General features: G+C 45.3%; 2 protein-coding genes across 4 annotated transcripts in view; one reads left to right on the forward strand and one right to left on the reverse strand.

Annotated features, from left to right (window-relative positions):
• LOC139049153 (uncharacterized) overlaps positions 1 to 22,445 on the forward strand; it is a 58,363-nt gene extending 35,918 nt beyond the window's left edge. For both annotated transcript variants that reach the window (XM_070524398.1, XM_070524403.1), the window contains exon 8: positions 15,779 to 22,445. In XM_070524398.1, the coding sequence (XP_070380499.1) occupies positions 15,779 to 16,219 (441 nt within the window). In that variant the 3' untranslated portion in view covers positions 16,220 to 22,445. The remainder of the gene's footprint in view (positions 1 to 15,778) is intronic.
• The window catches only part of LOC139049149 (histidine ammonia-lyase-like), a 69,736-nt gene continuing 62,440 nt past the window's right edge, over positions 15,749 to 23,044 (reverse strand). For both annotated transcript variants that reach the window (XM_070524391.1, XM_070524389.1), the window contains exon 18: positions 15,749 to 15,958. The gene's annotated coding sequence lies outside the window, so the exon portion shown is untranslated. The remainder of the gene's footprint in view (positions 15,959 to 23,044) is intronic.

Below are 23,044 nucleotides of genomic sequence, written 5' to 3' on the forward strand. Positions count from 1 at the left end.
AGCAATGTATAAGCCTCGCCAGTTCTAATCTCACTAAGGCCGATGATATCCCAAACAATGTCTTCTAGTTCCTCAGAGTCCTGCTAAGCTAGCCTCACTCGGCAGAGTTCGGCAATTAAAGGTTGACAGGGTCACTTTCCATTGGCGGCCTGTCTGGACCTAGAGCTCCTTAGCACCCTCTGCTGCGTTACAGGTATGACTGCTGCCTTGGTCAGATGCTCCACAGCTGCTGGGGACTGAGGGCCATGGGTTTATTGAAGGAATCATTTGGGAGGTAGTGGCCGAATACTGCACCAAGGAGACCAATTCCTGTTCTGGTGAGGGAGTCTCTTTGTTGAAGCTTAGTGGGCCTTCCTAATTTAGTTGTACCTGGATTAGTATAGCCCCACTTGCTCTCGGCATCTTTTGCCAGTGTCAGGCATCACTCCAAGCCTGCAGATGTAGTGCACTAGAGGAGGTGAATTTCAAGCTCACCATCGTCAAATTAAAAAATAATAATAATTTGGATGGTTGGATTCGAACTTCCGATTACGGCAATTCAGCATTCCACATAGCTCATTCAGATAATCCCATAGGCAGTAAGGCTACCTTATCGCCGACAAGTACAGCCCAGAAGGCCCTACGTCCCTAAAAACTTGTTTGCTGTATTTGCGATAGATGTGGTTTCCTGATCGCGATAGGTAACTCAATATAGAATGATTTCTAAACAGTTCTGGCCTCGTAGATCCGGAATCACATGTGCGTAGAGGGCTGTGAACTCAGCTAGGCAAACCCTACAGGCGTACCGACAATCCTTCACAGTTGCGAATGTATGCTCGTGATCTACAGGAGTACAAACAGAAACCCACGAAAACGAATATAAGTACAAACGTAGAAATGACTGGACACAAACTGTGACTTTTTTCTTTACTTGATGAAAATCTGTCTGTGAACTTTGCAACTGTTGTTACGTTATTTTTTTTTCTTATTGTTTACATGCTACTGCAAACCTTCTTATCACTTTTTCTCTTCCTTTAACGCTACAATTTTTGGGGGGGTCTCACAGGAAGTCGGCACGAGGAATGTCGGTATTCAGTTGAAGTCCATTTTGTAGATCTCAAATGCCTGAAAGCATTCTTGAACTATCCACGGAATATGGGTTTTGATGATCGCATCAGATGGCACAGCATAGTATTTCTCAGTGGTTCCAACATCATGGTTTCGGAGACTCCTGTACGCAAGCGGCCATGAATGTGGCTAGATACAGGATATATTCTCGGCGGAATTGAACAGCGCTTAAAGGTAGTGTGGAAAAAAAGAAAATAAGAAAATGAAAAAGCTTTCAGTGCCTACCGCGGATTCACTAGTCGTGTCTAGAGGGAGGTACACCAAACAGTTCACGGTTTCGGCTGCCTGTCTCATGCATTGGAGAAGTCTTTCCGAACAAGACGGAACTGGTACTGATGCGCCACGCAAGGCTGAGACGTTGGACGTGAGGAAGGTGCATTGACAGAGACTTTTGCTCAAAGGCAAATCCTCAGTGGTGAAACGGGCTGCCAAACAATAGTTCTCAGCCGCGCGTAAAATAGGCAACCTTGGAAGTGGCCTTGCTCTATGGTTGGAAAGCGCTTATACAACACCTCCTTTAAGCTACAGCATAAGCATCTGCCTGCAATCAGTTAGACATTGTTTGTACACTTTGCACGGGAAACCTATAGACGTCCCATTTGCTGCCAAACTTGCAATGCGTGCAATTTAGCAGTTGCGGATACATGTTCGTGGTCTACAGGAGTACAAACGGAAACCGGCGAAAACAAATATACGTGCATATATATGCGGCATATATATACGTATATATATACACATACGTATATATACGTGGAAACTTCTGCTCCTAAACGAATCGGAAGACTCTGCCACTGGGTTCTCTGCAACACAGAGCTCATACCGCTACGCATGTTTAAAATTATAATAACATGCACGATGCGCTCGCTTCAATCACAAAAAGGGGGGCATCTCAAATGTTTTTGCATTCCACATACACTAGAACCAGGTTGGTGCCGCCGAGTTGCAATACCACAAATACCAGAATCTGACAGGCACTATACTACTGTGGTGGGGGGAATACTTATGACAAATTTTGCTCTCTAACATTTAAATTAAACAAACTGCATGTACTGTTCTGATTATCATTTTGAACAAAATAGGCACACATATGTTGTGAAAAAGCAAAGAAGTGTAAGATTGCATTGGCATAATTCAATTAGGCCTTGAGTTAAAGAACTTCTGCCTTACAAAACCTGCAATTTGTTTTGTTCTCTCTATATTTGCAGTACTTAAAGGACTACTCTTTTCTCAACTTAGTAAAGTATTCTTAATAGCAGGTATAAACTAAAGGTAGTACGAGCCTACGCTCTAACATCCAGTCACGATGATGATAAAGTAGATCAGTTTTATGAAGACGTGGAATTAGCCATGAGAAAAGTGCAAACTCAGTGTACTGTAGTAATGGGTGACTTCAATGCAAAAGTGGGGGGAAAAGCAGGCTAGTGAACAAGCAATTGGCAACTATGGCATCAATTCTAGGAACGCTAGAGGAGAGATGGTGGTAGAATTCGCAGAAAGAAATAAGCTGAGAATATGGAACACCTTTCTCGAGAAGCGTAGCAACAGAAAGTGGACCTGGAAAAGCCCTAATGGTGAAACAAGAAATGAAATTGATTTCATACTTTCTGCCAATCCCAGTATAGTGCAGGATGTAGAAGTGATAGGTAGGGTAAAGTGCAGTGATCATAGGTTAGTGAGGGCTAGGATTCACCTCAATTTGAAGAGAGAAAGAGTAAAATTCGTCAAGAAGAAACAGGTCAACTTAGAGGCAGTAAGGGTAAAAGCAGACAAATTCAGGCTGGTGCTTGCAAACAAATGTGCAGCCTTAGAACAGAGAGATGAAGATGACAGAGAGGTGATGAATGAAACCGTGACTAGGCTGGCTTCAGAGGCAACAACTGAAGCAGGAGGCAAGGCACCAAGGCAACCAGTAGGCGAGCTCTCCCAAGTAACACTGGACCTAATAAAAAAAACGACAAAGAATGAAAGTGTTCAACTTGAGAGATAAGATAGAATTCGTGCAGCTATTGGTTAAACTGATCAACAAGGCGAAAATGAGTGATATTTGATATTATAACTTGAGAAAGACTGAAGAAGCCGTAAGAAATGGACGCAGCCTGAAATCAGTGTGAAGGAAACTTGGCATAGGACAAATTAAGATGTATACACTGAAAGATAAGCAAGGTAATATCAGCAATCTTGAAGGTATAATAAAAGCAGCGGAAGAATTCTATACTGACCTGTACAGTACCCAGAGGACTCGGGATAACTCCATTCGAAACAGTAATGAACAAGATACAAAAACTCCTCCTATAAATAGCAATGAGGTCAGAAGGGTGTTGCGAGACATGAAACGGGGCAGAGCGGCAGGAGAAGATGGAATAACAGTCGATTTAATCAAAGATGGAGAAGATATAATACTTGGAAATCTGGCGGCTCTGTATATGAACTGCCTCTCGACTGCAAGGGTCTAAGAAAACTGAAACAATGCCAACATTATACTAATCCACAAAAAGGGAGATGTTAAAGAATTGAAAAATAATTGGCCCATTAGCTTACTCCCAGTATTATATAAAATATTCATCAAGATAATCTCCAAGAATAAGGGCAACTTTGGACTTTAGTCAACCAAAGGAACAGGCAGGTTTCAGGAAGGGATAATTTACAATGGATCACATCCATGTCATCAATCAGATAATCGAAAAATTCGCAGAGTACAGTTTGCCTTTATATATGGCTTTCATAGATTATGAAAAGGCATTTGATTCAGTAGAGATACCAGCAGTCATAAAAGCATTACATAATCAAGGAGTACAGACCGCTTATGTAAATATCCTGGAAAATATCTACAGAGATTGCACAGCTACCCTAATTCTCCACAAGCAAAGTAGGAAGATACATATAAAGAAAGAGGTCAGACAAGGAGACACAATCTCTCCAATGATATTCACTGCGTGCTTGGAAGAAGTATTCAAGCTCTTAAACTGGGAAAGCTTAGGAGTAAGGATCAACAGTGAATACCTCAGCAACCTTCGGTTTGCCGATGACGTTGTTCTATTCAGAAACAATGCAGACGAGTTACAACAAATGATTGAAGACCTTAACAAAGAGAGTCTAAGAGTGGGGTTGAAAAATAATATACAGAAGACAAAGATCTTGATTATTAATAACAGGGCAAGGGCACAATAGTTCGGGATGGCCAGTCAGCCTCTAGAGTCTGAAGGAGTATGATTACCTAGGTCCATTAATCACAGGGAACCCTGATCATGCAAAGGAAATTCATAGAAGAATAAAAATGGGTTGGATCACATATGGCAGACATTGTCAGCTCCTTACTCGAAGCTTACCATTATAATTGAAAAGGAAGGTGTATAATCCATGCGTTATACCGGTGCTGCCATATGGGGCAGAGACTTGGAGACTGACAAAGAAGCTTGAGAACAAGTTAAGGACTGCACAAAGAGCGATGGAACAAAGAATGCTAGGCATATTCTTGAGAGAAAGAAAGAGAGTGGTTTCGATCAGAGAGCAAATGGGGATAGCCGATATTTTAATTGACATTAAGAGAAAAATACGGCACTGGGCAGGTCATGTAATGCACAGTTTAGATAACCGTTGGACCATTAGGAATACAGAATTGGTACCAAGAGAAGGGAAGTGCAGTAGAGGATGGCAGAAGACTTGGTGGTGCGATGAAATGAGGAAATTCGCAGGTGCTAGTTGGAATTGGTTGATGAAAGCGAGGGGTAATTGGAGATCGCAGGGAGAGGCCTTTGTTCTGCACTGGCCATAAGATATGATGATGTTGATGATGATGATGATGATTACTTCATTATGGGCTGCTACCTCAGCTTGTGAGGTTAAGGGGATATGTTGTAGCCTCTGTTTGTGTTCTTTACCAGTGTGTGATTGCTGTAATGGTAAATTGATACAAATGCATTATTACGTATATCAGCTGCTAGAAGCAGTGATTACACAAAAAGTGAATGTTTACAGAGTGAAAAATTAAATTTGTGGTGGGTATTTGCACTGTGTGACATAGAAAGGCTGGTGCAAGCCATTAATTTCATGTATTTCGGTTGTAGCCAACTATAGTTGTGGTAATTTTAACCTTGATATAAGAAACAGGAATATAACTTATTATCGGATGAAGTAGATCTTAAATGTTTATCGCTGATATCAGCCTGCAACAAATGTGTGTTTGTAACGAATATCGGCTATAGTGAAGGTATTTTTGGGTCAGACATTACTTTGTTATGATGAGGTCCAGCTGTAAGCAGAAATTTACTTTTTGCCACTATACATTGAAATTATAAATTTCTTTAATATAATTCTCTACTTTCCTTCTTTTTTTTGCATTTGGTCACGTTGGGGTGCTGATCTTTTTTGGTTAAAAGTTAATCTTCATAAATGACTTCACACACTATATGATAAATATATAGGATAAAATAGGATAGGGATAACTTTAATTAAGTGCCGGCAAACGACGATTTAACGTGTCGTGACGCTGACCAAGCGTCGACCTGGGGTTATACCCTACTCTGCACTAGCCCAGTTGGGCCCGTTTGTAGTGGGTCATGAGGCTTGTGCTTTTCGAGCGCACCCCGGGCCTGCTGGGCGGCCCATAGTTGTGATTCCTTGTCTGCAGACTGCAGTGCACCTTGAAGTTCTGGCGGGTAAGTCCTGGAGGTAGCTGCCGTCGGGAACCTGGCACAGTCCCACATAAAATGCCATTGGTCCGCCGGACCCGCTGCACAAACACCGCACAGTCCACTCGGATAGAGCTCTGGGTGAAGCACGTGCAGCATTGCGGGGGCGAGGAGTGACGCGATCTGTATTTGTCTTAGGATTACGGCCTCCTCCCGACTGAGTGCCGGGTGGGGAGGCGGCATTGTCCGTCGAGCTAAGCGGTAACACTTGGTTACTTCGGCATAACTAGTCAATCTGTCCTTGGTTTCGAACCACCACACGGAACGGTCACTCTTGGGGGCACGGAAAGTAAGCGCTCGTGCCGCCGAATGAGCCGTCTCGTTGTGGTTCGGTGAGGATGCACACTCGCCGGCGTGCACTTGATACAGACGGTGCTGCCGCGGTCTTGAAGTTGGAGCTTGCCGATGATGGCGGCCGCCGGCGCGCATATTCGCCCCTTGGCAAAGTTGCGCACGGCATTCCTCGAGTCGCTGAGCACGGTGCGACACTCGGCCTCGGTAATCGCCGGAGCGATGGCAACCTCCTCAGCGTCTGTGGCGTTCGTGCGCCGCACGCTCGCCGCCATTGTCTTGGTGCCGGTAGCCGCCGCAACGACCACTGCCGCGAAGCCTTCCCGCTTGTATTCCGCGGCGTCCACATACCGGGCGTGCGGGTCTTGGGCGTGTTGTTCAGTGAGGGCCTTGGCCCGCGCCTGTCGCCATTCTTGGTTGTATTCTGGGTGCATGTTCTTCGGGATGGGGTCCACGTAAATGTGGGCCCGCACCTCATCTGTGATCTCGCACGGTTGCCGGCTGGGAGCTTGGGGGCTGTAACCCAGGGACGTCAGTATACTGCGGCCCGTCTTGGTGGTAGAGAGGCGCTCGAATTGCGCGCTGAGCTGCGCCTCGGCTATTTCTTCTAGGGTGTTATGGACGCCGTCTTGTAAGCCCGTCTGATCAGCGTGTTGATCTTGGTCCTGTCAGTGACGTGCCAGTTAAGGTAGGCCGCAGCGTAGGCGATGTGACTGATCACGAATGACTGGACAAGGCGCACGAGACTGTCTTCACGCATGCCCGCCCGTCGTGCAGAGACTCGATGTATGAGCCGGATGGCGTCCATTGCCTTGGTGGTAAGCTTGTTGATGGTCCCGTCGTTGCGGCCGCTCTTGTTGAGCAGCAGGCCCAGGACCCTGATCTTGGGAACTTCGGGGATGCGTTGCCCCGATACAGTCACAATTTTGATGTGATCACACTCGCGAAGAGGAGCGCGCTTCCGTCCCGGTCGAAGCGGTGTGAGGACGAACAGCTCGGATTTGGCGGGCGAGCACATGAGGCCTGTGCCATCAAGGTGCTGCTCGATGGCGGTAACCACCGCTTGCAGCTGTTGCTCGATGCTGGCGTCGGTGCCGCCGGCCGCCCACAGGGTAATGTCGTCGGCGTAGATCGTATGCCGGACGCCGGTCCCCGCTACTGCCCTCACTACCCCGATCATGACGAGGTTGAAGAGCAACGGCGATATAACTGAACCCTGTGGAGTACCCGTACTGCCGAGCTTGTGTTCGGGGAGCTTGAGGTCTGCGGCGTGCAGTTCCACCGTGCGGTTGGTCAAGAAGTCTTGAATGTAATTGTAGCTCGTTACCCCCATGTTGAGCCTTGATACTTGTCCTAATATGGCTGAGTGTAAATATATGAAGATCGAACATATTTCTTCAGCTATTTTTTTTAGTTATTCTTTTTCATATTGTACCATGGAAAACAACTTTCAGCACACTGACCTTGCCCCTGAGTTTCCTGTGCCATGTTTCATATGACGCACTACCAATGATGAGCACAGGCTTGCAGTTTTGTTTTTCAAAACTTCATCATTGAAATTTTAGTGGAGCGAGAGAAAAGTGACAATGCTGTTCAAACATGGTTCTGGAAGTTACATGCACTTGCTTTCACTGATTGGCACTAAAAACTAACATTCATGTTGTTTGTTCATTAGGCCCGCATTGGTGTGCTGCAGTATTTTCATCTCATTTGAATAGCCGCTTACTTTCGCATCTTCTGATTAATATTTATCTCACTAAATGTATAGACTAGCAATGTTTATAGTAGTGTGACACAAACATTTTGTGTCTGTTTTTTATGTAGTAGGTAGCTACTGACTACATAGTTATGGTTCTACGGGGCCTTAATTTCTTGAACATGCAACATATAAGTAAATATATTATCTTTTATTGTGCCAGGTTTAAAATGCACACCAAGTTGAAAACACATGCCAACACAGTATGCTGTGGTGTAGGGTGTGTTGTGCAGGGCTCCTCTTTGCATCATGGAAGTCAGAGGTCGGGGTCACATTATACCACAAACCGCTGATGTGTATGTCAGTCAGCCGTGTAGTGTGGTCGCAGTCGACAGCGTGACTGGGTCACCGAAAGCTGGGCACAGCTACACTGGCCATTCGTTTCTCCTAAATGATGCAGTTCTCCACATTCTGCACAGGATAAGTTTCACCTTCTAGGGTCACACCAATGAATCGCAGAGAACACCTCTCAACCTGTCTTCCCTATTTTATTGTTGAGCTTTCGGTAAGGTTGTCAAAGTGTAGTCTATGACCACTGCATCAGGCTGACTGGCTTGCGTGCCAGTGGTTAGGGATATCGTGTGACTACCACCTGTGATTTCCATGATGTAACGAGAAAGCCTGCTCAACATGCCCAACGCCATGCTCTACATTGAACAGGTAACAGTCAAGTTTAACATAGTTAATATGTTCAAGGAATTGAGGCTCTGTACTGTGATTATGGTAGCTATATAATGGTGCAAAAAAAGGCTTTAAAAATATAGTGCGAGTATTCCTTAATGTGCATTTTATAAATTGTGTGTAATGTAACAGTGAATACAGCATTATTTTTTTCTGAGTATATTTTAAATAGTTTCTTGGGATATGTAGTTGAATTCAGCATTTTCCGATGGGTCACTTGATGAAACCGACATTACCTGTGTGGAAAGTCAGGATGTCCAATTAGCTAATCAACCAGTCTTGATTATTTTCTAACTATTTACCTAAAAGCACATTTTGCAATTGTGGAATTGAACTGATCATTACATCACACCAATTTTGCAGATATCCTGAGGCTAGCTCAAGTTTTAAGATATTTCCCAAAATGTGTTACTAAATACATATTCATCGAAAGCCTGTCAATATTTTTTCAAAAGTATCTCTTGCACAATACAGGACAAAATGTGGGACAGATGGTGGTCATTGTAGTTTTGTCCTTTTCTGTTGTGAAGTGTGAACACTATGTTCCTCTTTGCTGGTGTCACCGTACAATTTTAGTCAAATGTGCTTCAACACCCATGGTGCTGTGGTGAATGAGCAATTGGGATGTTGCTGTGCAGTCATTGGCTGCAAAAGTGCTGAAAGTGATATGACGGCTCTACTGAAAGCTAGCAAACACTGAGCTCACATGTCATTTCCTTCATTGTTTGCGACGTGGAAGAAGGATTGAGAGCACTGCAGTGGGAGCTGAAGGGCAGGCTTTACTTGCTCACATGCTGTAGATTCAAATATTTCTTGCTGCAGAAGTTGCCCTGAAAGTGGCAATTCTAAATGCCAAATCTCACTCGAAGAAGTAAAGGTAAGCAGAATAGGCAATCCTTGGGCAGTGGCATCATGCTGGTGTTGTTTGTGCACTGTATTGGCACTTTTCGCTACTTGTACTTACAAAAAGGTTTAAAAAATAATGTCGGTATTTCTTAATATGCAATTTATAAATTGTGTGTAACATAACAGTGAATACACCATTCTTTTGGATATTTTTAAGGATAGAGAGTTTGAGAATAGGGGCCCCAATAGTTTGGGGGCTCCAAAGAGCTTTGCGGCTGTTAGCGTTGGGGCACGCAGGAGTGAAGAGTTTTAGTATAGGGCTTTGCGATTGCAGATAGCGTCTTGCGCTGACAGCGCCACTACGGCATCAAAGAAAAGCTATTATAAATAATTAAATAAAATATACTATTTTTGTGATAGGAATAGTAATTTTGACTTCCATGTATTCATGTTTAATTACAATTTAGAGGTTATTCTGTAAGCAGCAAACAATTAGTTGCGCTTAGTTTTGAGCAAACCAACTTTACATGCCTTCGCCAGCCAAGCTTAGCATGTTAGGCCTACGAGCCATAAAATTCACAATTGAATTCAGAATCAGCGGCGTCTAATGAATCAATCTTCATAACACATGCTAGTTGAGAGAGAGCGATAACCGCAGGCACTTCTCCTAGCTTGCAAACTTCACGCATTACCACCAATCGAACCCGGTTTGGTGCTAGGTTAGAGCCGTCACTTCGATGGATGCCGCCATGTTTGCTGATGCAAAGCTTTTGGGGCCGCTATTTGGGCTTCCGCTAAATCGGTGAAATAGCGTTCCCAACGCAAAACCCAAACGCAGTTTGCGTCTCGCGCATGTGCAGTGGCTTTGACGCTATTTCTTTGGGGCCCCGAAACATTTGGGGCCCATATTCTAAAACTCTCTAATGACAAGGCAATTCTTAAATGTGTTGCAAGTTTTATTAACCCCTTAGCTGCCATGAAAAATTGAGAAAAAAAATGGCATGAGTGCGGATTTTTTTTTAGACCTGCATATTTTACCCCAATCTTTTTTTTTTTTTAAATATGATGTCAGGAACGCCTATTGCATTTTCGCTGGCCTTGTCAAAAAAAGTAGCAAATGTCATTTTTTATTATTTATTTGGCAAAATTACAAGAAACTGCACATATACACGTGCAAAAATTTCGAAAAGTTTACCATGCATTAACTCATTGGCACCAGAGGACACTCATTGTGGTGATGAGTTGCCTCATCATTGGCAGTGAACTCTTTTCCTATCATGGAGAAAATAAGTGTTTTTAGTAAATTACACCAGATTTCTTTTTTCTGAAGGAACTACTGCACTCAATATTGTATGTAATACATTCACTAAAAGCAGAATGAATGCACTTTTCCCGCATAAAAGTTCATTAATAAGATGTATGTCATAAAAAAGATATAAATTACCAGAATCAAGATTGTGGGATAAAATTGAACAAAGTTTGTAAAGCCACGCTTGTATCTACTAAGAAAAATATGTAATAAAAATTATGAGATACACAAAATAAATTGCCATCTAATAGACACCATTTCCAAAAAAGTCAAAATTTTTCATTGAACAGGTAGTATTCCACTAGGAAAATTTAACAGCAAGCACTACAGTTGGGCATGCTGGGCTGCGGCCGCTGATGTTCTGGGCTGGTTTGCGTCGTCGCTCTCAAAGTCAAAGTCCAACAAAAAGCCAGCATCCTCAGACTTGCTGCTGCTCATTTGATCGATAAAATCAGTCGCAGATGCAGCGAAATCATGAAATCTGTGATCTTCCGAAGCGCGCGCACTGCTTCCGGAGGTGGCCGTTTTTACTTTTTACTTTGACCATCGCAAAACTTCGTAGCGCGTTCAAAAATTACCGCCTGGCGAGAAAAAAATTAGACGGCTTAAAAAACAAAAATGTAGTTCCCCTCCTTCACGTCCGCTGGCGCAGTGTGTCCTTGACCGGTGCGGGAAGCGTTTTTAGAATTGCTAGTAGGTATAGCGGGGCGTGGCACTTTTGACGGAGCTCGACGTTTCTGCGCAGGCACGAGTAAGAGTGGGGGCGAGAGAGAAAATTTGGGGGCTTTTGCTCCTTGAATATATGACTCAGCCTAGGCACTATGCCAGAGGTTTCTTGAGCGCGTTGTATTCGTTTGTCCCCTAGACATGCCGGCATTGCGGTCGAGTTGGTTTATACGCTCCGCCGCTGGCTGCCCGCGCGGTTAAGCAGTGGGCACGGACACCGCTTCGTGATCGCTGTGTCTGAAGGGACAATGTTCTGACTGGTGCTGTATAAGTCGCGGGTCGCTTTTTTCGTCGCGACGATAGATCTGATTTTTTACAAGCACTGCTCCAGGAGGGCACATGTAACCAGCAAACGAAGGCCTAGGGAGAGCACCTGAGGTTATACTAAAGCAGGCGGCGCAGGATCTCCGGGGCACCCAAGCGGTAGCGGGGGTATTAAAGCTGGAAGCAGGGCGGCCCGTGGGTGGGGGCCTCTGCGAGCCCCAACCCACGGACCAGTCCGGCTTCTAGCTTTGATGTCCCCGTTGCTGCTTGGGTGTCCTGGAGGCGCCGCCAATAATGTGAAATAATGACACGTTGTTTTCATTAGTAAAAACATGATCCAATAAATATAATTGCGTCAAGCCGCCAACTTGCGATGCTAAGTTCAGCACTGCCACGCCCCGCGACTTCCGCCGGCACACCTAGGGACAAGCGCATACAACGCGTGCCAAGAAACTCCTCCGTAGTACCTAGGCAGAATCGTATTTTCTAGGAGCAAAACTCCCCACATTTCCTCTCTCGCACCCGCTCTTACTGGCGCATGCACGCATACGGCCGTCGTCTACGCAAGTGCCACGCCCCGCTGTACCTACAAGCAGTTGGAAATATGCGTGCGGGAAGTCTCAAATGCAGTGTTTCAAACCATTAATAGCAGGTGGCCATTTTTGCTTTTTACTTTGGCGGTCACGAAACTTCAAAGCGCATTCAAAAATTGCCGCCTGTCTGGGAAAAATCGAACTGCATAGAAAACAAAAATATAGCTCTCCTCTTTCATGTCTGACAGTGCAGTGTGTCCGTGAGCGGCATTGAAGGTATCGAAAGCAGCATTTCAAACCATCATTAGCGGGCTAACAATGCCCAATGGGCACGATATGGAAAGAGTTAAGGGGTTAGAGGGCCTCTAGTCCATCTTCATTATTTCAAATAAACATGGAATGAATGTGTGCATCATTCTGTTGTGATTGATCTTTTTTCATTAAGGCTGCAACACTATGCACAGTGGGGAGGCCACAAATTTAAAAGACACTCCTGCGCCCCCTCCTGAGTCCTTTCCAATGCCTCTCCATGCGTGATGACACCAGCACGGCCAGATGTGGCATCAAGGCGATGGGAGTTGTCAATTGGTTGACCTATGCACGACATCAGTTCCGCTGCTTTTATGCACGCTGTTTGATAGTTGTCATGAGGCCCAGCGATGCCACAGCACAGCGACTCGCCATTTGCATACACTGATGCCAATGAGGTGCAAGCACCAACTATTGTGTTTAGACCATGACGGTTTTAAATCAACTGCTCTTTGCAGTGTGGGTTGTCTCTACAAGTAGCGACAAGTGCTAGTGCGGTGCACTGTCAACACCAGCATGTTGCCATTGCCAAAGGCTGCTGATTTTGCTTGCCTTTGCTTCTCTGAGTGAAATGTTACACAGATGAGTAGGTTCGTACACATTGTTGTGTCAACGCATCATTACATTTCCAAGACACACTATTTGTCTCCCATGCCAACAGGCATTACGTCATTGCCCCTTCAATACAGCTATGAAATAACTGGCTTGCTTGGGTATCAGCAGTGTTGGTACAGGTGTTATTGTTTTCACAAGAAAACTACATGCTTTATAAATGAGCAACTATGCACACTGCTGTCTAACATCACACAACACACAAATTGTATGCATGATGACGAGTATAAAGTAAAAACTAGCTAAGTTACCGTCCATAGAGTGGTCTTTCAATTGCCACTGTATAAGGGGCCTGGTTGCTAATACTGGGGTGTTTCTGAGTGATGCAAAACTGGTTATATACATAAAATTGTGTGTTTTGTTAAATTTCAACATTAGTTCACATAAAGCAGTGCGGTGTTTATAATATGTCAAGCAAGCAACGAACAGTGGCTGTACGTGCCAATGTAAACAAAAGCACTGCTTGGAGCTACAGCCATCACGCACACCCTGTAAATTAGTATTCAAATGTAGAAAGGTGTGCTCTAAGATTTCTTGTAGCATATACTATGTCAAATGTCCTTCTGAGAATTGGCAAAACGTTAAGGAGCAAGCAGCACTGTATCAGTACCGCCAAGGGCAGAGTGAAGGACAAGCTGGAGTGTGATGAATAGGGCTATCATGTCATTGTTTGTGTGACAACAAAATTGTCAGAGTCTCCGAACGTTGTGCCACAAACAGTCATCGGCAGCCCACAGACCAAAATCTGCAGACTCTCCCCTACTGTGACTGCTCCTTTATCTTGGTGAGCATTTCGGATGGTTACACAACACATGGTCAATTGCAGCACATACTTCACAAGAGCACAAAGCTCAGCAATAATGGCAGGCAAGTGAAGATTGTGGATCCATATCAACCAAAGTAGACTGTGACATTGTGTCTGTGTATCTGTGAGAGTCAGAAGCGATGCAGAGAAGGAAACTCCAAAAGGGGAGGGCAGCGAGGGCGAGTGATTAATTGTGGCAATCGCATACAAGTTTATCAGAGATCTGTAACTTTGTTATTACAGCACTCTTGAAAAATTCTTGCGGCAGCACGCCTGTTGCAGATTAGTACCTATACCATGGCCACTATATCTCTCTCAGGTGCTGTGTGCACAACTGTGCACTTCAAGCTACTGCATCCAAAGCTATAGCCACCATGAAAATAATGATATTTAAAATGCTTTGCATACATCTGTAAACACTTCTGATTGTACCTGTTCCTAAAGTTTGAATAGTATGTGTAAAATGTTTTAGTAAAATGAGTTAGAAAGTAGACAGCTGGTTGTTTACTCTCGGTGCCACTATATGTCATGATATAATGAACGAGAAGAAAGGGGGTTAATCGAGGTGCCCGATTTTTATTAATCATATCATAAAAAGCCAACAAACAAAGATACCAAGGACAACACAGGGAAATTACTTGTACTTACTAATTGAAAATAAAGAAATTATAAATGTAATTGAAAGTGGGCGAAAAAGCAACTTGTTGCAGGTAGGAAACGATCCCACGTCTCCGCATTACACGTGCGATGCTCTACCAATTGAGCTACCGCGGCACCGTCTTCCCCTCCACTTTCTGGGGTATTTACGTGTTACTACTAGAACTAACCCTGGGAGTGTTAGCCAGGTTTGTGGTGGCGCTGGCTTTCTTTTTTTTTTCTTTCTTTTTTTTTGTCACAAAAAACAGGTGCGTGTTACAATCGAGGGCACGTTAGAATCGAGTAAACATGGTAATATGCTGGCGTGTATGCTATCTTTGTGTGTATCAGTGTGTAGCATAGGTTTGTATATGTTAAAGGGCTATCTTGGCAATGCCTAATAATAGACAGAATCTAACAATAACTGTGGCTTGACGTATATGCATGCAATTTCAGAACATTCACAAGATGTGAAATGCTAGCATTGTTCTTGTGCACCACTTTCATGAAAGAGCATGTAAACAATGGGGACATGCCTGAGACACCATTTGTCAAACAGTGAACTCCTCACCTCAAAGTGATGCTTCACCCTATAGTTCACTAGTGCAGGCTAGACTCTCAATGCTTCTTTCTCTGTGCCCTCACTGCATCTAGCCTCCATAGAAGGTGATAAAAGAGCATGTCAGAGCCCTATGTCACAAAGGTGTAAATCAACACTCCACACACCTCAACTTGTGCAAACTCCTACAGATTTTCTGCTACCATTGGAAGCTGATGCACCTTGTTTCACAGCAGTGTAGGGACATGTGCAGGTAGCAAACAGAGGGCATTGATTCTGCAGCTAAAGAAAAAATGCAGTCTGGAAGCAACTCAAACTGGCTAAACCTGTTGAGGGCCCTTTTAACCACTGCTGCTCTTTACCACATTGGGGAATATGGAACACCCTTCAAAACTTGGCTACCATGTGGTATCTGTTTGTGCACTACTTCAGTTCTGTTAACCTCTGGAGGCACATTTGCAGTGCAGTGAACAATCTGTAGCAGTTTATTGACAGCTGAATTGTATACTGTGTGCCAGGAGCTATTTGTTTCATTTTAGTGTTGCCTCCCATTTACCTGCCCTAATCACTTTTCCTCAAGATATTGTTAAGAGACGTTTTTTGCATGAACAACACAATTTCAACGCTACATTTTTTAATCATTTATTTTCTTCTAGAATGGCACCACAATATTAACAACAGTGGAGAACAGTAGCACCACCTTTCTCCAACAAGAAAACAACTCAATGGTTGCCATGGTCCTCAACAGCTCTGGTACTCTTGGAATCCCCGTGTCCCTGGCCACGAACAGCAGTCCTTCAGTTGTGTGCCCTCCAGCAAAGGCTCTGCTGCACAAACTGGGAACAACAGGAATGCCAGTAATGATTTCTGGTCAGCAAGCGTTTGTTCATCCTCAGCCTAGAACTGTTCAGCAAACAGTTGGCAGTCAGAACCTTGTGCTCACTCTAGCTGACACCAGTGAAGTGTCTCAAGATCTTATCTCCAGTGCACAGCAAGGGAGCACTGTAGTTGCTTGCACGGATCTGCAATATCAGTTGCCTGCGGTAACATCTGATAGCAAAGATGAACAAGAAGCTCCTGAAGAATGTACATCTTGATGCACAGACTGTGTGCAGCCTCCATCACTTTAGGAAGCCTGATCTGTATTTGTTTTACATGCAGCCTGCTCATTTTTGTGGTACCTAAGCTTGTACTGATGCTGTAGACACAGCTTTAGGATGTCTCATGTTTTTTTTTTTTTTTCCAAGCTTCTTGGTCTTTTACGGGGCACACATCATCAATCTTTTATGTGAACTGAACTGCCACACCTCTGAGCTGTGACTATGCAGTCTTAAATATACAGGGTGTTTCACATAACTAGATCCAACTGTTACGCAATATCTGAAGATTGCAGCTGGATGATACCGATAGCATAGTATTGGCTGCAGTTACTGAAAATGTTTAATTATTCATTAGAGGGTGCTATAATGATTGCAAAAGTTGTAGAGTACATTTAAAAATACCCGATCCAGCTGTTTTCAGCAAATTACTGGCCATGTAACTCATTTTTTCAGGCTCTAAGCAAAGCCCATAAAATGTAGGAAAAAAAATAAGAACTGCACATGTGCTCCTGCACCAAAGAAGTGCCCTCAGGCATGTCTCTAACAAATGAAAGTGGTGTATATTTATGCAGCATAACAAAATACCCAGAGATGACCTAGTTAGACCTTTTCTTGTGGGGCTGCATCAAGGATCATGTGTACAATACAAAACCAACAACACCAGGTGCTCTAAAGGCAAAGATTGCTCAGGTTTCCTGCGACATTCCAGAAATTGTGCCAAGGAAAGTGACCAAAAATGTTATTACACAGTCAGTAGTGCATAGTTGTGGATGGAGGTTTATTTGAGCATCTATTCTGAAAGGGAGGGTGTGGCCACAAGCACTTGTGGAACTTTTCCAATTCATTATTGTTTCAAGACAGAATAAAACTGTAAAAGTCACCTTTGCCATTTCAATTTTTTCGCACCATTTTTGATATTACACGGTACATTCCAGCTTTCGATCTTTGGAATGACTTTGGCAGCCCGACATGCCCTTTTCTGATAAGATATACGGGCTACCGAGCGAAAAGTGCAAGCGTCAGCTTTTCGCTTGCTTCCTACACAAAACACCAGTTTAGTTTGTTAGAAACACACCTGAGAGCACTTCAGTCCAAGTTCGCAAGTGCATGGTCTCATTGGCGTAGCCCGGGGGGGGGGGGAGGAATGGTTTGGAGGGGTTGAACCCCCCCCCCCCCCCAAAAAAAAATTTTTTTTCTGACAAAACCTTTTTTCCACGGAACCGAAAGTTTTGGGAGGTGGGCTCTGAAAAAGCGACATGAATGAAAGGGAAAGCTTGAATGTGAAAGTAAGGCGAGGGCTAGTGGCTGTCCGAAGGGGGAGGAGGGAATTGTCATGTCACCGTACCTAGAACTTAAGTTTACCCAGTTTTCCCGCTACTGGTGTCGTGTCTATAGTAGTAGCGTTTCCTTGCCTTCTCACGTCACCTTTTCCCTATCCTATTCAGAGTTTCGACGAGCTCTGCAGACAGCGTCTTGTCACGCGGCACCCCCCTGCGTCCGACGAATCCCTTGCGAGCATGACTGCGGCTCCCGAGATGGACTTCCTGCTTTACCAGATGAAAGAGTTCGTCCGTGCTGAGGTTGCTCGTCAGCGTTTACTGCTGTCCTCAGTCACACCACCACCTTCTCTTTTGCCGGCCAGCCTTCACCAGGTCATCCACGAGCAAGTTTGCGCAGCTCTCCCTTCTGCCCCCGAGACTCCACTGGTGCCGACTCCCGTTGCTTTTCCCGAGGTGACTGCACCTCTCAGCTATGCCGAGGCTCTAGCGCGGCCACCACCTCCGACTTTTGCGCCATCCCCATCAGTCGTGCCACTGCGGCCAGCTCCTCACTTCGTTCTGCCACGGTACCCACACAGCAGTGGACAATGGCACACTCCTGACAACCGGCCAATATGTTTTGCGTGTGGTCTACCAGGCCACGTTGGACGATTTTGTCGTCGCCGCGCAACATCCTACTGCCGCAGCTTTGACACCGAACCATACGTTTCCCCATACCCGTCATCCTCCACATCTCAGAACCACAGCCAGATGTCTTCCTACTCGGACCACCGCCCTCTTGTTGACTGCCGTTTGCCATCGCCTCGATGCCGCTCGCTTTCGCCAATGCGTTGTCGTCCTTCTATGCCGGAACGGGAAAACTAATCGTTGCAGTTCCAGAGGCAAGAACAGCATCACCCACGAACAGACCAAGGCCTCTCCCTTCTCCAACTAATGTTATTGATATATATGTGGACGGCGTCGCTGCACTCGCCCTCGTTGACACTAATGCCGCAGTTTCAGTTATTAGTGCCAAACTTTGTTTGCTCAGAAAAGTTACGACGCCACTGTCAAACGTGTCACTTCGTACTGCCAGCGCAGACCACATCACGCTTGCAGCTGTGTGTACTGCTCGCGTTGTGATCAACGGCCTCCTCTACATCGTTGAATTTTTGGGGCTGTATTCTTGTTCCCACGATTTTATTTTGGGCAGGAACTTCCTTTCCACTAATAAGGCTGTCACCGACTGTTCTCGTGCTGAAGTGGAATTTCAAATGCTGTGTCATGCCCCACTCCTTGACGCTCGTGAACCTGAAGCTGAAGTATTTGTTGCCGAAGACGTTACAATTCCACCACACTCATCTGCCCTTGCCACAGTGTCATGCAACATTGTTGCTGATGTCAGCGCACTTTTTACACCATCTGCAATTTTCGCTCATCGCAAATGTTCCCCGCTGCCTTTTGCTCTTTTGGACGTTCATGCCGGCGTCAGCACTCTGCTCATCGCCAACCGATTGTCCTGTCCTCTCACTTTGCTTTGTGGGGAGTGCATTGGCCGTGCCCAGTGTGTCGACCCTGCTGCCATCATTGACATGCCAAATAGTTCCATCGCCACTCATGAGGTCACCGGAGTGACCTGTAACCCCGCGCAAGAATCGACTTTGCCTAATGTTTTAAATAGCTCCATCGCCAACACATTGACTGTTTCTCAACGCGGCCAACTTCTATGCCTTCTTGACAAGTTCCGTTTGTCTTTCAACTGCCAGCATGTTCCCTTGGGCTGCACGTCAACTGTTTGTTATCGCATCGGCACGGGTACCAGTGCACCACTGCGACAAAGACCATATTGTGTATCCGCGACAGAGTGCCATTTTATCGATGACCAAGTAGCTGACACGCTCAAGCGCGGCGTCATTCAGCCTTCGGATAGCCCCTGGGCATCTCCTGTTGTCCTTGTTAAGAAGAAGGATGGATCGATTCAATTCTGTGTCGATTACTGTCGTCGTAACAAAGTGACTCGTAAAGATGTTTACCCTCTTCCGAGAATTGACGACGCCCTTGACTGTCTCCAAGGCGCGGAGTTCTTCTCTTCTATCGACTTACGCAGCGGCTATTAGCAAGTCCCCATGGCACCCGAAGACCAACCTAAAACGGCCTTTGTAACACCAGATGGCCTATATGAATTTCGTGTCATGCCTTTCAGGCATTGCAACGCCCCCGCAACATTTGAGCATATGATAGACAACCTTTTGCATGGTCCCATGCCACTTTGGCGCAAATTAGCTCACCATCCTTGGCCATGTAGTATCTAAACACTGTATTCTTCCTGATGCCGCCAAGCTCCGTGCAGTTGCTGATTTTCCCAAACCTTCCTCCATAACAAAACTTCGCAGCTTCCTTGGCCTGTGTACGTACTTTTGCTGCTTCATTCGGAATTTTGCGTCCATCACCGCTCCCTTGAATCGGCTTCTACGGAGCAACTCGAACGATTACGCCTGGTTGTCCAGTTGTGACGATGCCTTCCAAGAGTTGCGTCGTCTACTGACCTCGCTGTCTATACTGCGTCACTTCGACCCGACAGCTCCAACTGAAGTACACACCGACGCCAGCGGTGTTGGACTCGGTGCTGTGCTCGCGCAGCACGAATCTTGATCCGACGAGTACGTCGTTGCATACGCTAGCCGCACCCTCACCAAAACCGAGAAGAATTATTCCAGTGCGGAGAAGGAATGGCACTTTGTAAGTTTCAACCCTACCTCTATGGCCGCCCCTTCGACGTGATTACAGACCACCATGCACTTTGTTCGCTGTCCACGTTGAAGGACCCCTCAAGTCGATTAGCTCGCTGAGCTTTGCGGTTGCAAGATTTCAATGTGCGCATTCTCTACAGGTCTGGCTGTCAACCGTTGACCAACTACTTTCGTTCCCAGCAGGCTGCGACATGGCTTCGGAGCAACGCAAGGACGCCTGGATTAGTGCTCTTATCCGCTTCTTTTCAAATTCGTCGACTGTTCCTCCACCTTCTCGAGCTTTGCACCGTCTAGCATCTCACTTCAAAATTCGGGATGGACTTCTCTATCGCCGGAATTACGTCTGATGTCCGCAAGTGGTTGCTGGCCATACCTTGACATCTTTGTGGTGAAATATGTTCTACATTCCATACTGACCCGCAGTGTTCACATGCGGGTGTCTTCAAGACATACACCCGGTTTCGCTCCAGGTTTTATTGGCATGGCATGTACACCTTTGTGTGCAAGTGCATTCGGACGTGCCCTCAGTGCCAATGCCGCAAGGTTCCTGATCAGCATGTCTCTGGTCCACTCCAGCCCATCCCGTGTCTTGCCAGGCCCTTCGATCATATTGACATTGACCTGTATGGACCTCTTTCGAGCACGGCTTCCGGAAACCGCTGGATAGTTGTCACCATCGGCCATTTGACGCTATACCCAGAAACTGGCGCTCTGCCTGCTGCCACCACTCGTGATATAGCATCCTTCCCCCTGAAAAACTTTATTCTCTGTCACGGTGCACCTCGCAAACTTTTGAGTGATAGAGAATGTGTCTTCCTCTTTGAAGTCGTAAACATGCTCCTTGCTGAATGTCACATCATTCATTGCACCACCACTGCCTACCATCCTTAAACTAATGTCTGACGGAAAGATTTAACCACACCCTTGGTGACATGTTCTCCAAATAGGTCGCCTCTGATCACACTGATTGGGACCTCATTTTGCCATTCATCACGTTTGCCTACAACACTGCACCACAGGCGACCATAAAACTTATCCCCATTCTTCCTCTTGTATGGCCGCGAACCTTTGACTACCCTTGACACCATTCTTCCATACAGACCCGACTCATCCGAATGTACACCCATCTCTGAAGCTGCCCGCCACGCAGAGGAATGCCATCAGCTCGCCCGTTCTTTTACAGCCGTCGACCAATGGCAGCAAAAATCTCGACGTGACGATGATCCCCCGCATTGTCACTTTCTTCCAGACTCCCTTGTGTGGCTTTGGGTTCCTGCTATTCCTGCCATTCCTGCTGGACTCTCATCGAAGCTTGTCTCCAAATATCAAGTACCCTACCGTGTTGTAGCACAGACATCGCCTGTGAACTATATTGTCGAGCCTGTCACGCCACCTATGGACCAACGCTGTCGTGGTCGTGAAACCGTCCACGTACAACGCCGGAAGCCGTATTACCACCTTATGATTCTGTGTTCACCATGAGTCGCCAGGATGGCTCCTTTTCCTATGGGAGGCGATTGTAGTGAAGAGGAATGCCCGGCGCTGCAGGCCACATCGCCAGTCATCCGGGAGGCGCGAGCTCAAGCTTGACTAAGCTGCTCTAATTGAGACACGCTGCCTGCTGCTCTCTTGTACTGTATTCTTATTAGTGTGTGTGTGTGTGTGTGTGTGTGTGTGTGTGTGTGTGTGTGTGTGTGTGTGTGTGTGTGTGTGTATATATATATAGTGAGAGAGAGGCGCACACAGACAGAGAGAGAGAGAGAGGAAGGTGAAGGAGGTGGGAAGAAGTGGTAGTTGTTGGTGGAGCCCCCTCCCCCCCCCCAAATAAATTTCTGGCTATGCCACTGCATGGTATCATTATATTTTCTATTATATTTCACATGATTTTACAATCATTATAGTGCCTTTAAATTTAAAAAAACATTGTAATTGTTGTAACTAATCAAAAGACTCACTTGATAACAATTATTTTTAGCGTGTCAGGATGACCGCCATTAATGTGTAGACAGTGTTATCCATCTGCAATCTTCCCATTATTAACTTTTTTTTCTAGTTACATGAAACTCTCTATATGTGACTGCTTACTACAAGGTGTTTTCTATTTGTTACTTGCGTGCTGTAAGTTCTCTTGCGGGTCTTGCTCAGTCACCTGTGCCCATGTACCACTTCGGTGGGGTATGCACTCCATAAATAAATGCTACCATGATCACTGTACCTCTTCATCTTGCTCTGTGGGTTTTACATATGCAATTGTATATCTCAAAAGGGCCTTGAAAAAGACATTTTATGAAACCTCAGGAACATGTCATAATGAGTGCTGTGCCTCTCAAGAAATATATTTCAGAAGAAAATTTTGAAAAGCACCTAACATGAACATAAATACAGTCAAACACCTTTATATTTAAATGCTTGGGGTATGGAAAACGCTCCATTATACAGGTCACTTCATTGTAAAGATTGCGCACCATGCTGCTCACACCAGAGCAGGCTAAGCACGTTCCGCAAAAGGAAACATTTGTTTTACATAAATTCTAGAGAGACAATGAAATAAATCACTAAATTTTTATGCGCACTTCGTTGGACAAGATGTGCGACTGCAGCCGACCATATTGCACAAAGTCCACGGCCTGCTCTGTGCAGAAACGGGAAAGCGATGCAAGTTAAAGCTGTGAAATGTCAAATGCTACCATTCCATCCCTTGTCGTCCAAAGTCTTAATTTGTTTGTAGCCTCCTGTGTTACCTTTGTTGACATTTCGCATCTTTTCCACGCTATAGATGGCTTTGAAGTCATATGGCGTCTCTTACGATCACA

This window comes from Dermacentor albipictus, chromosome 1 (assembly GCF_038994185.2).
Source record: "Dermacentor albipictus isolate Rhodes 1998 colony chromosome 1, USDA_Dalb.pri_finalv2, whole genome shotgun sequence".
Classification (NCBI taxonomy): Eukaryota; Metazoa; Arthropoda; class Arachnida; order Ixodida; family Ixodidae; genus Dermacentor; species Dermacentor albipictus.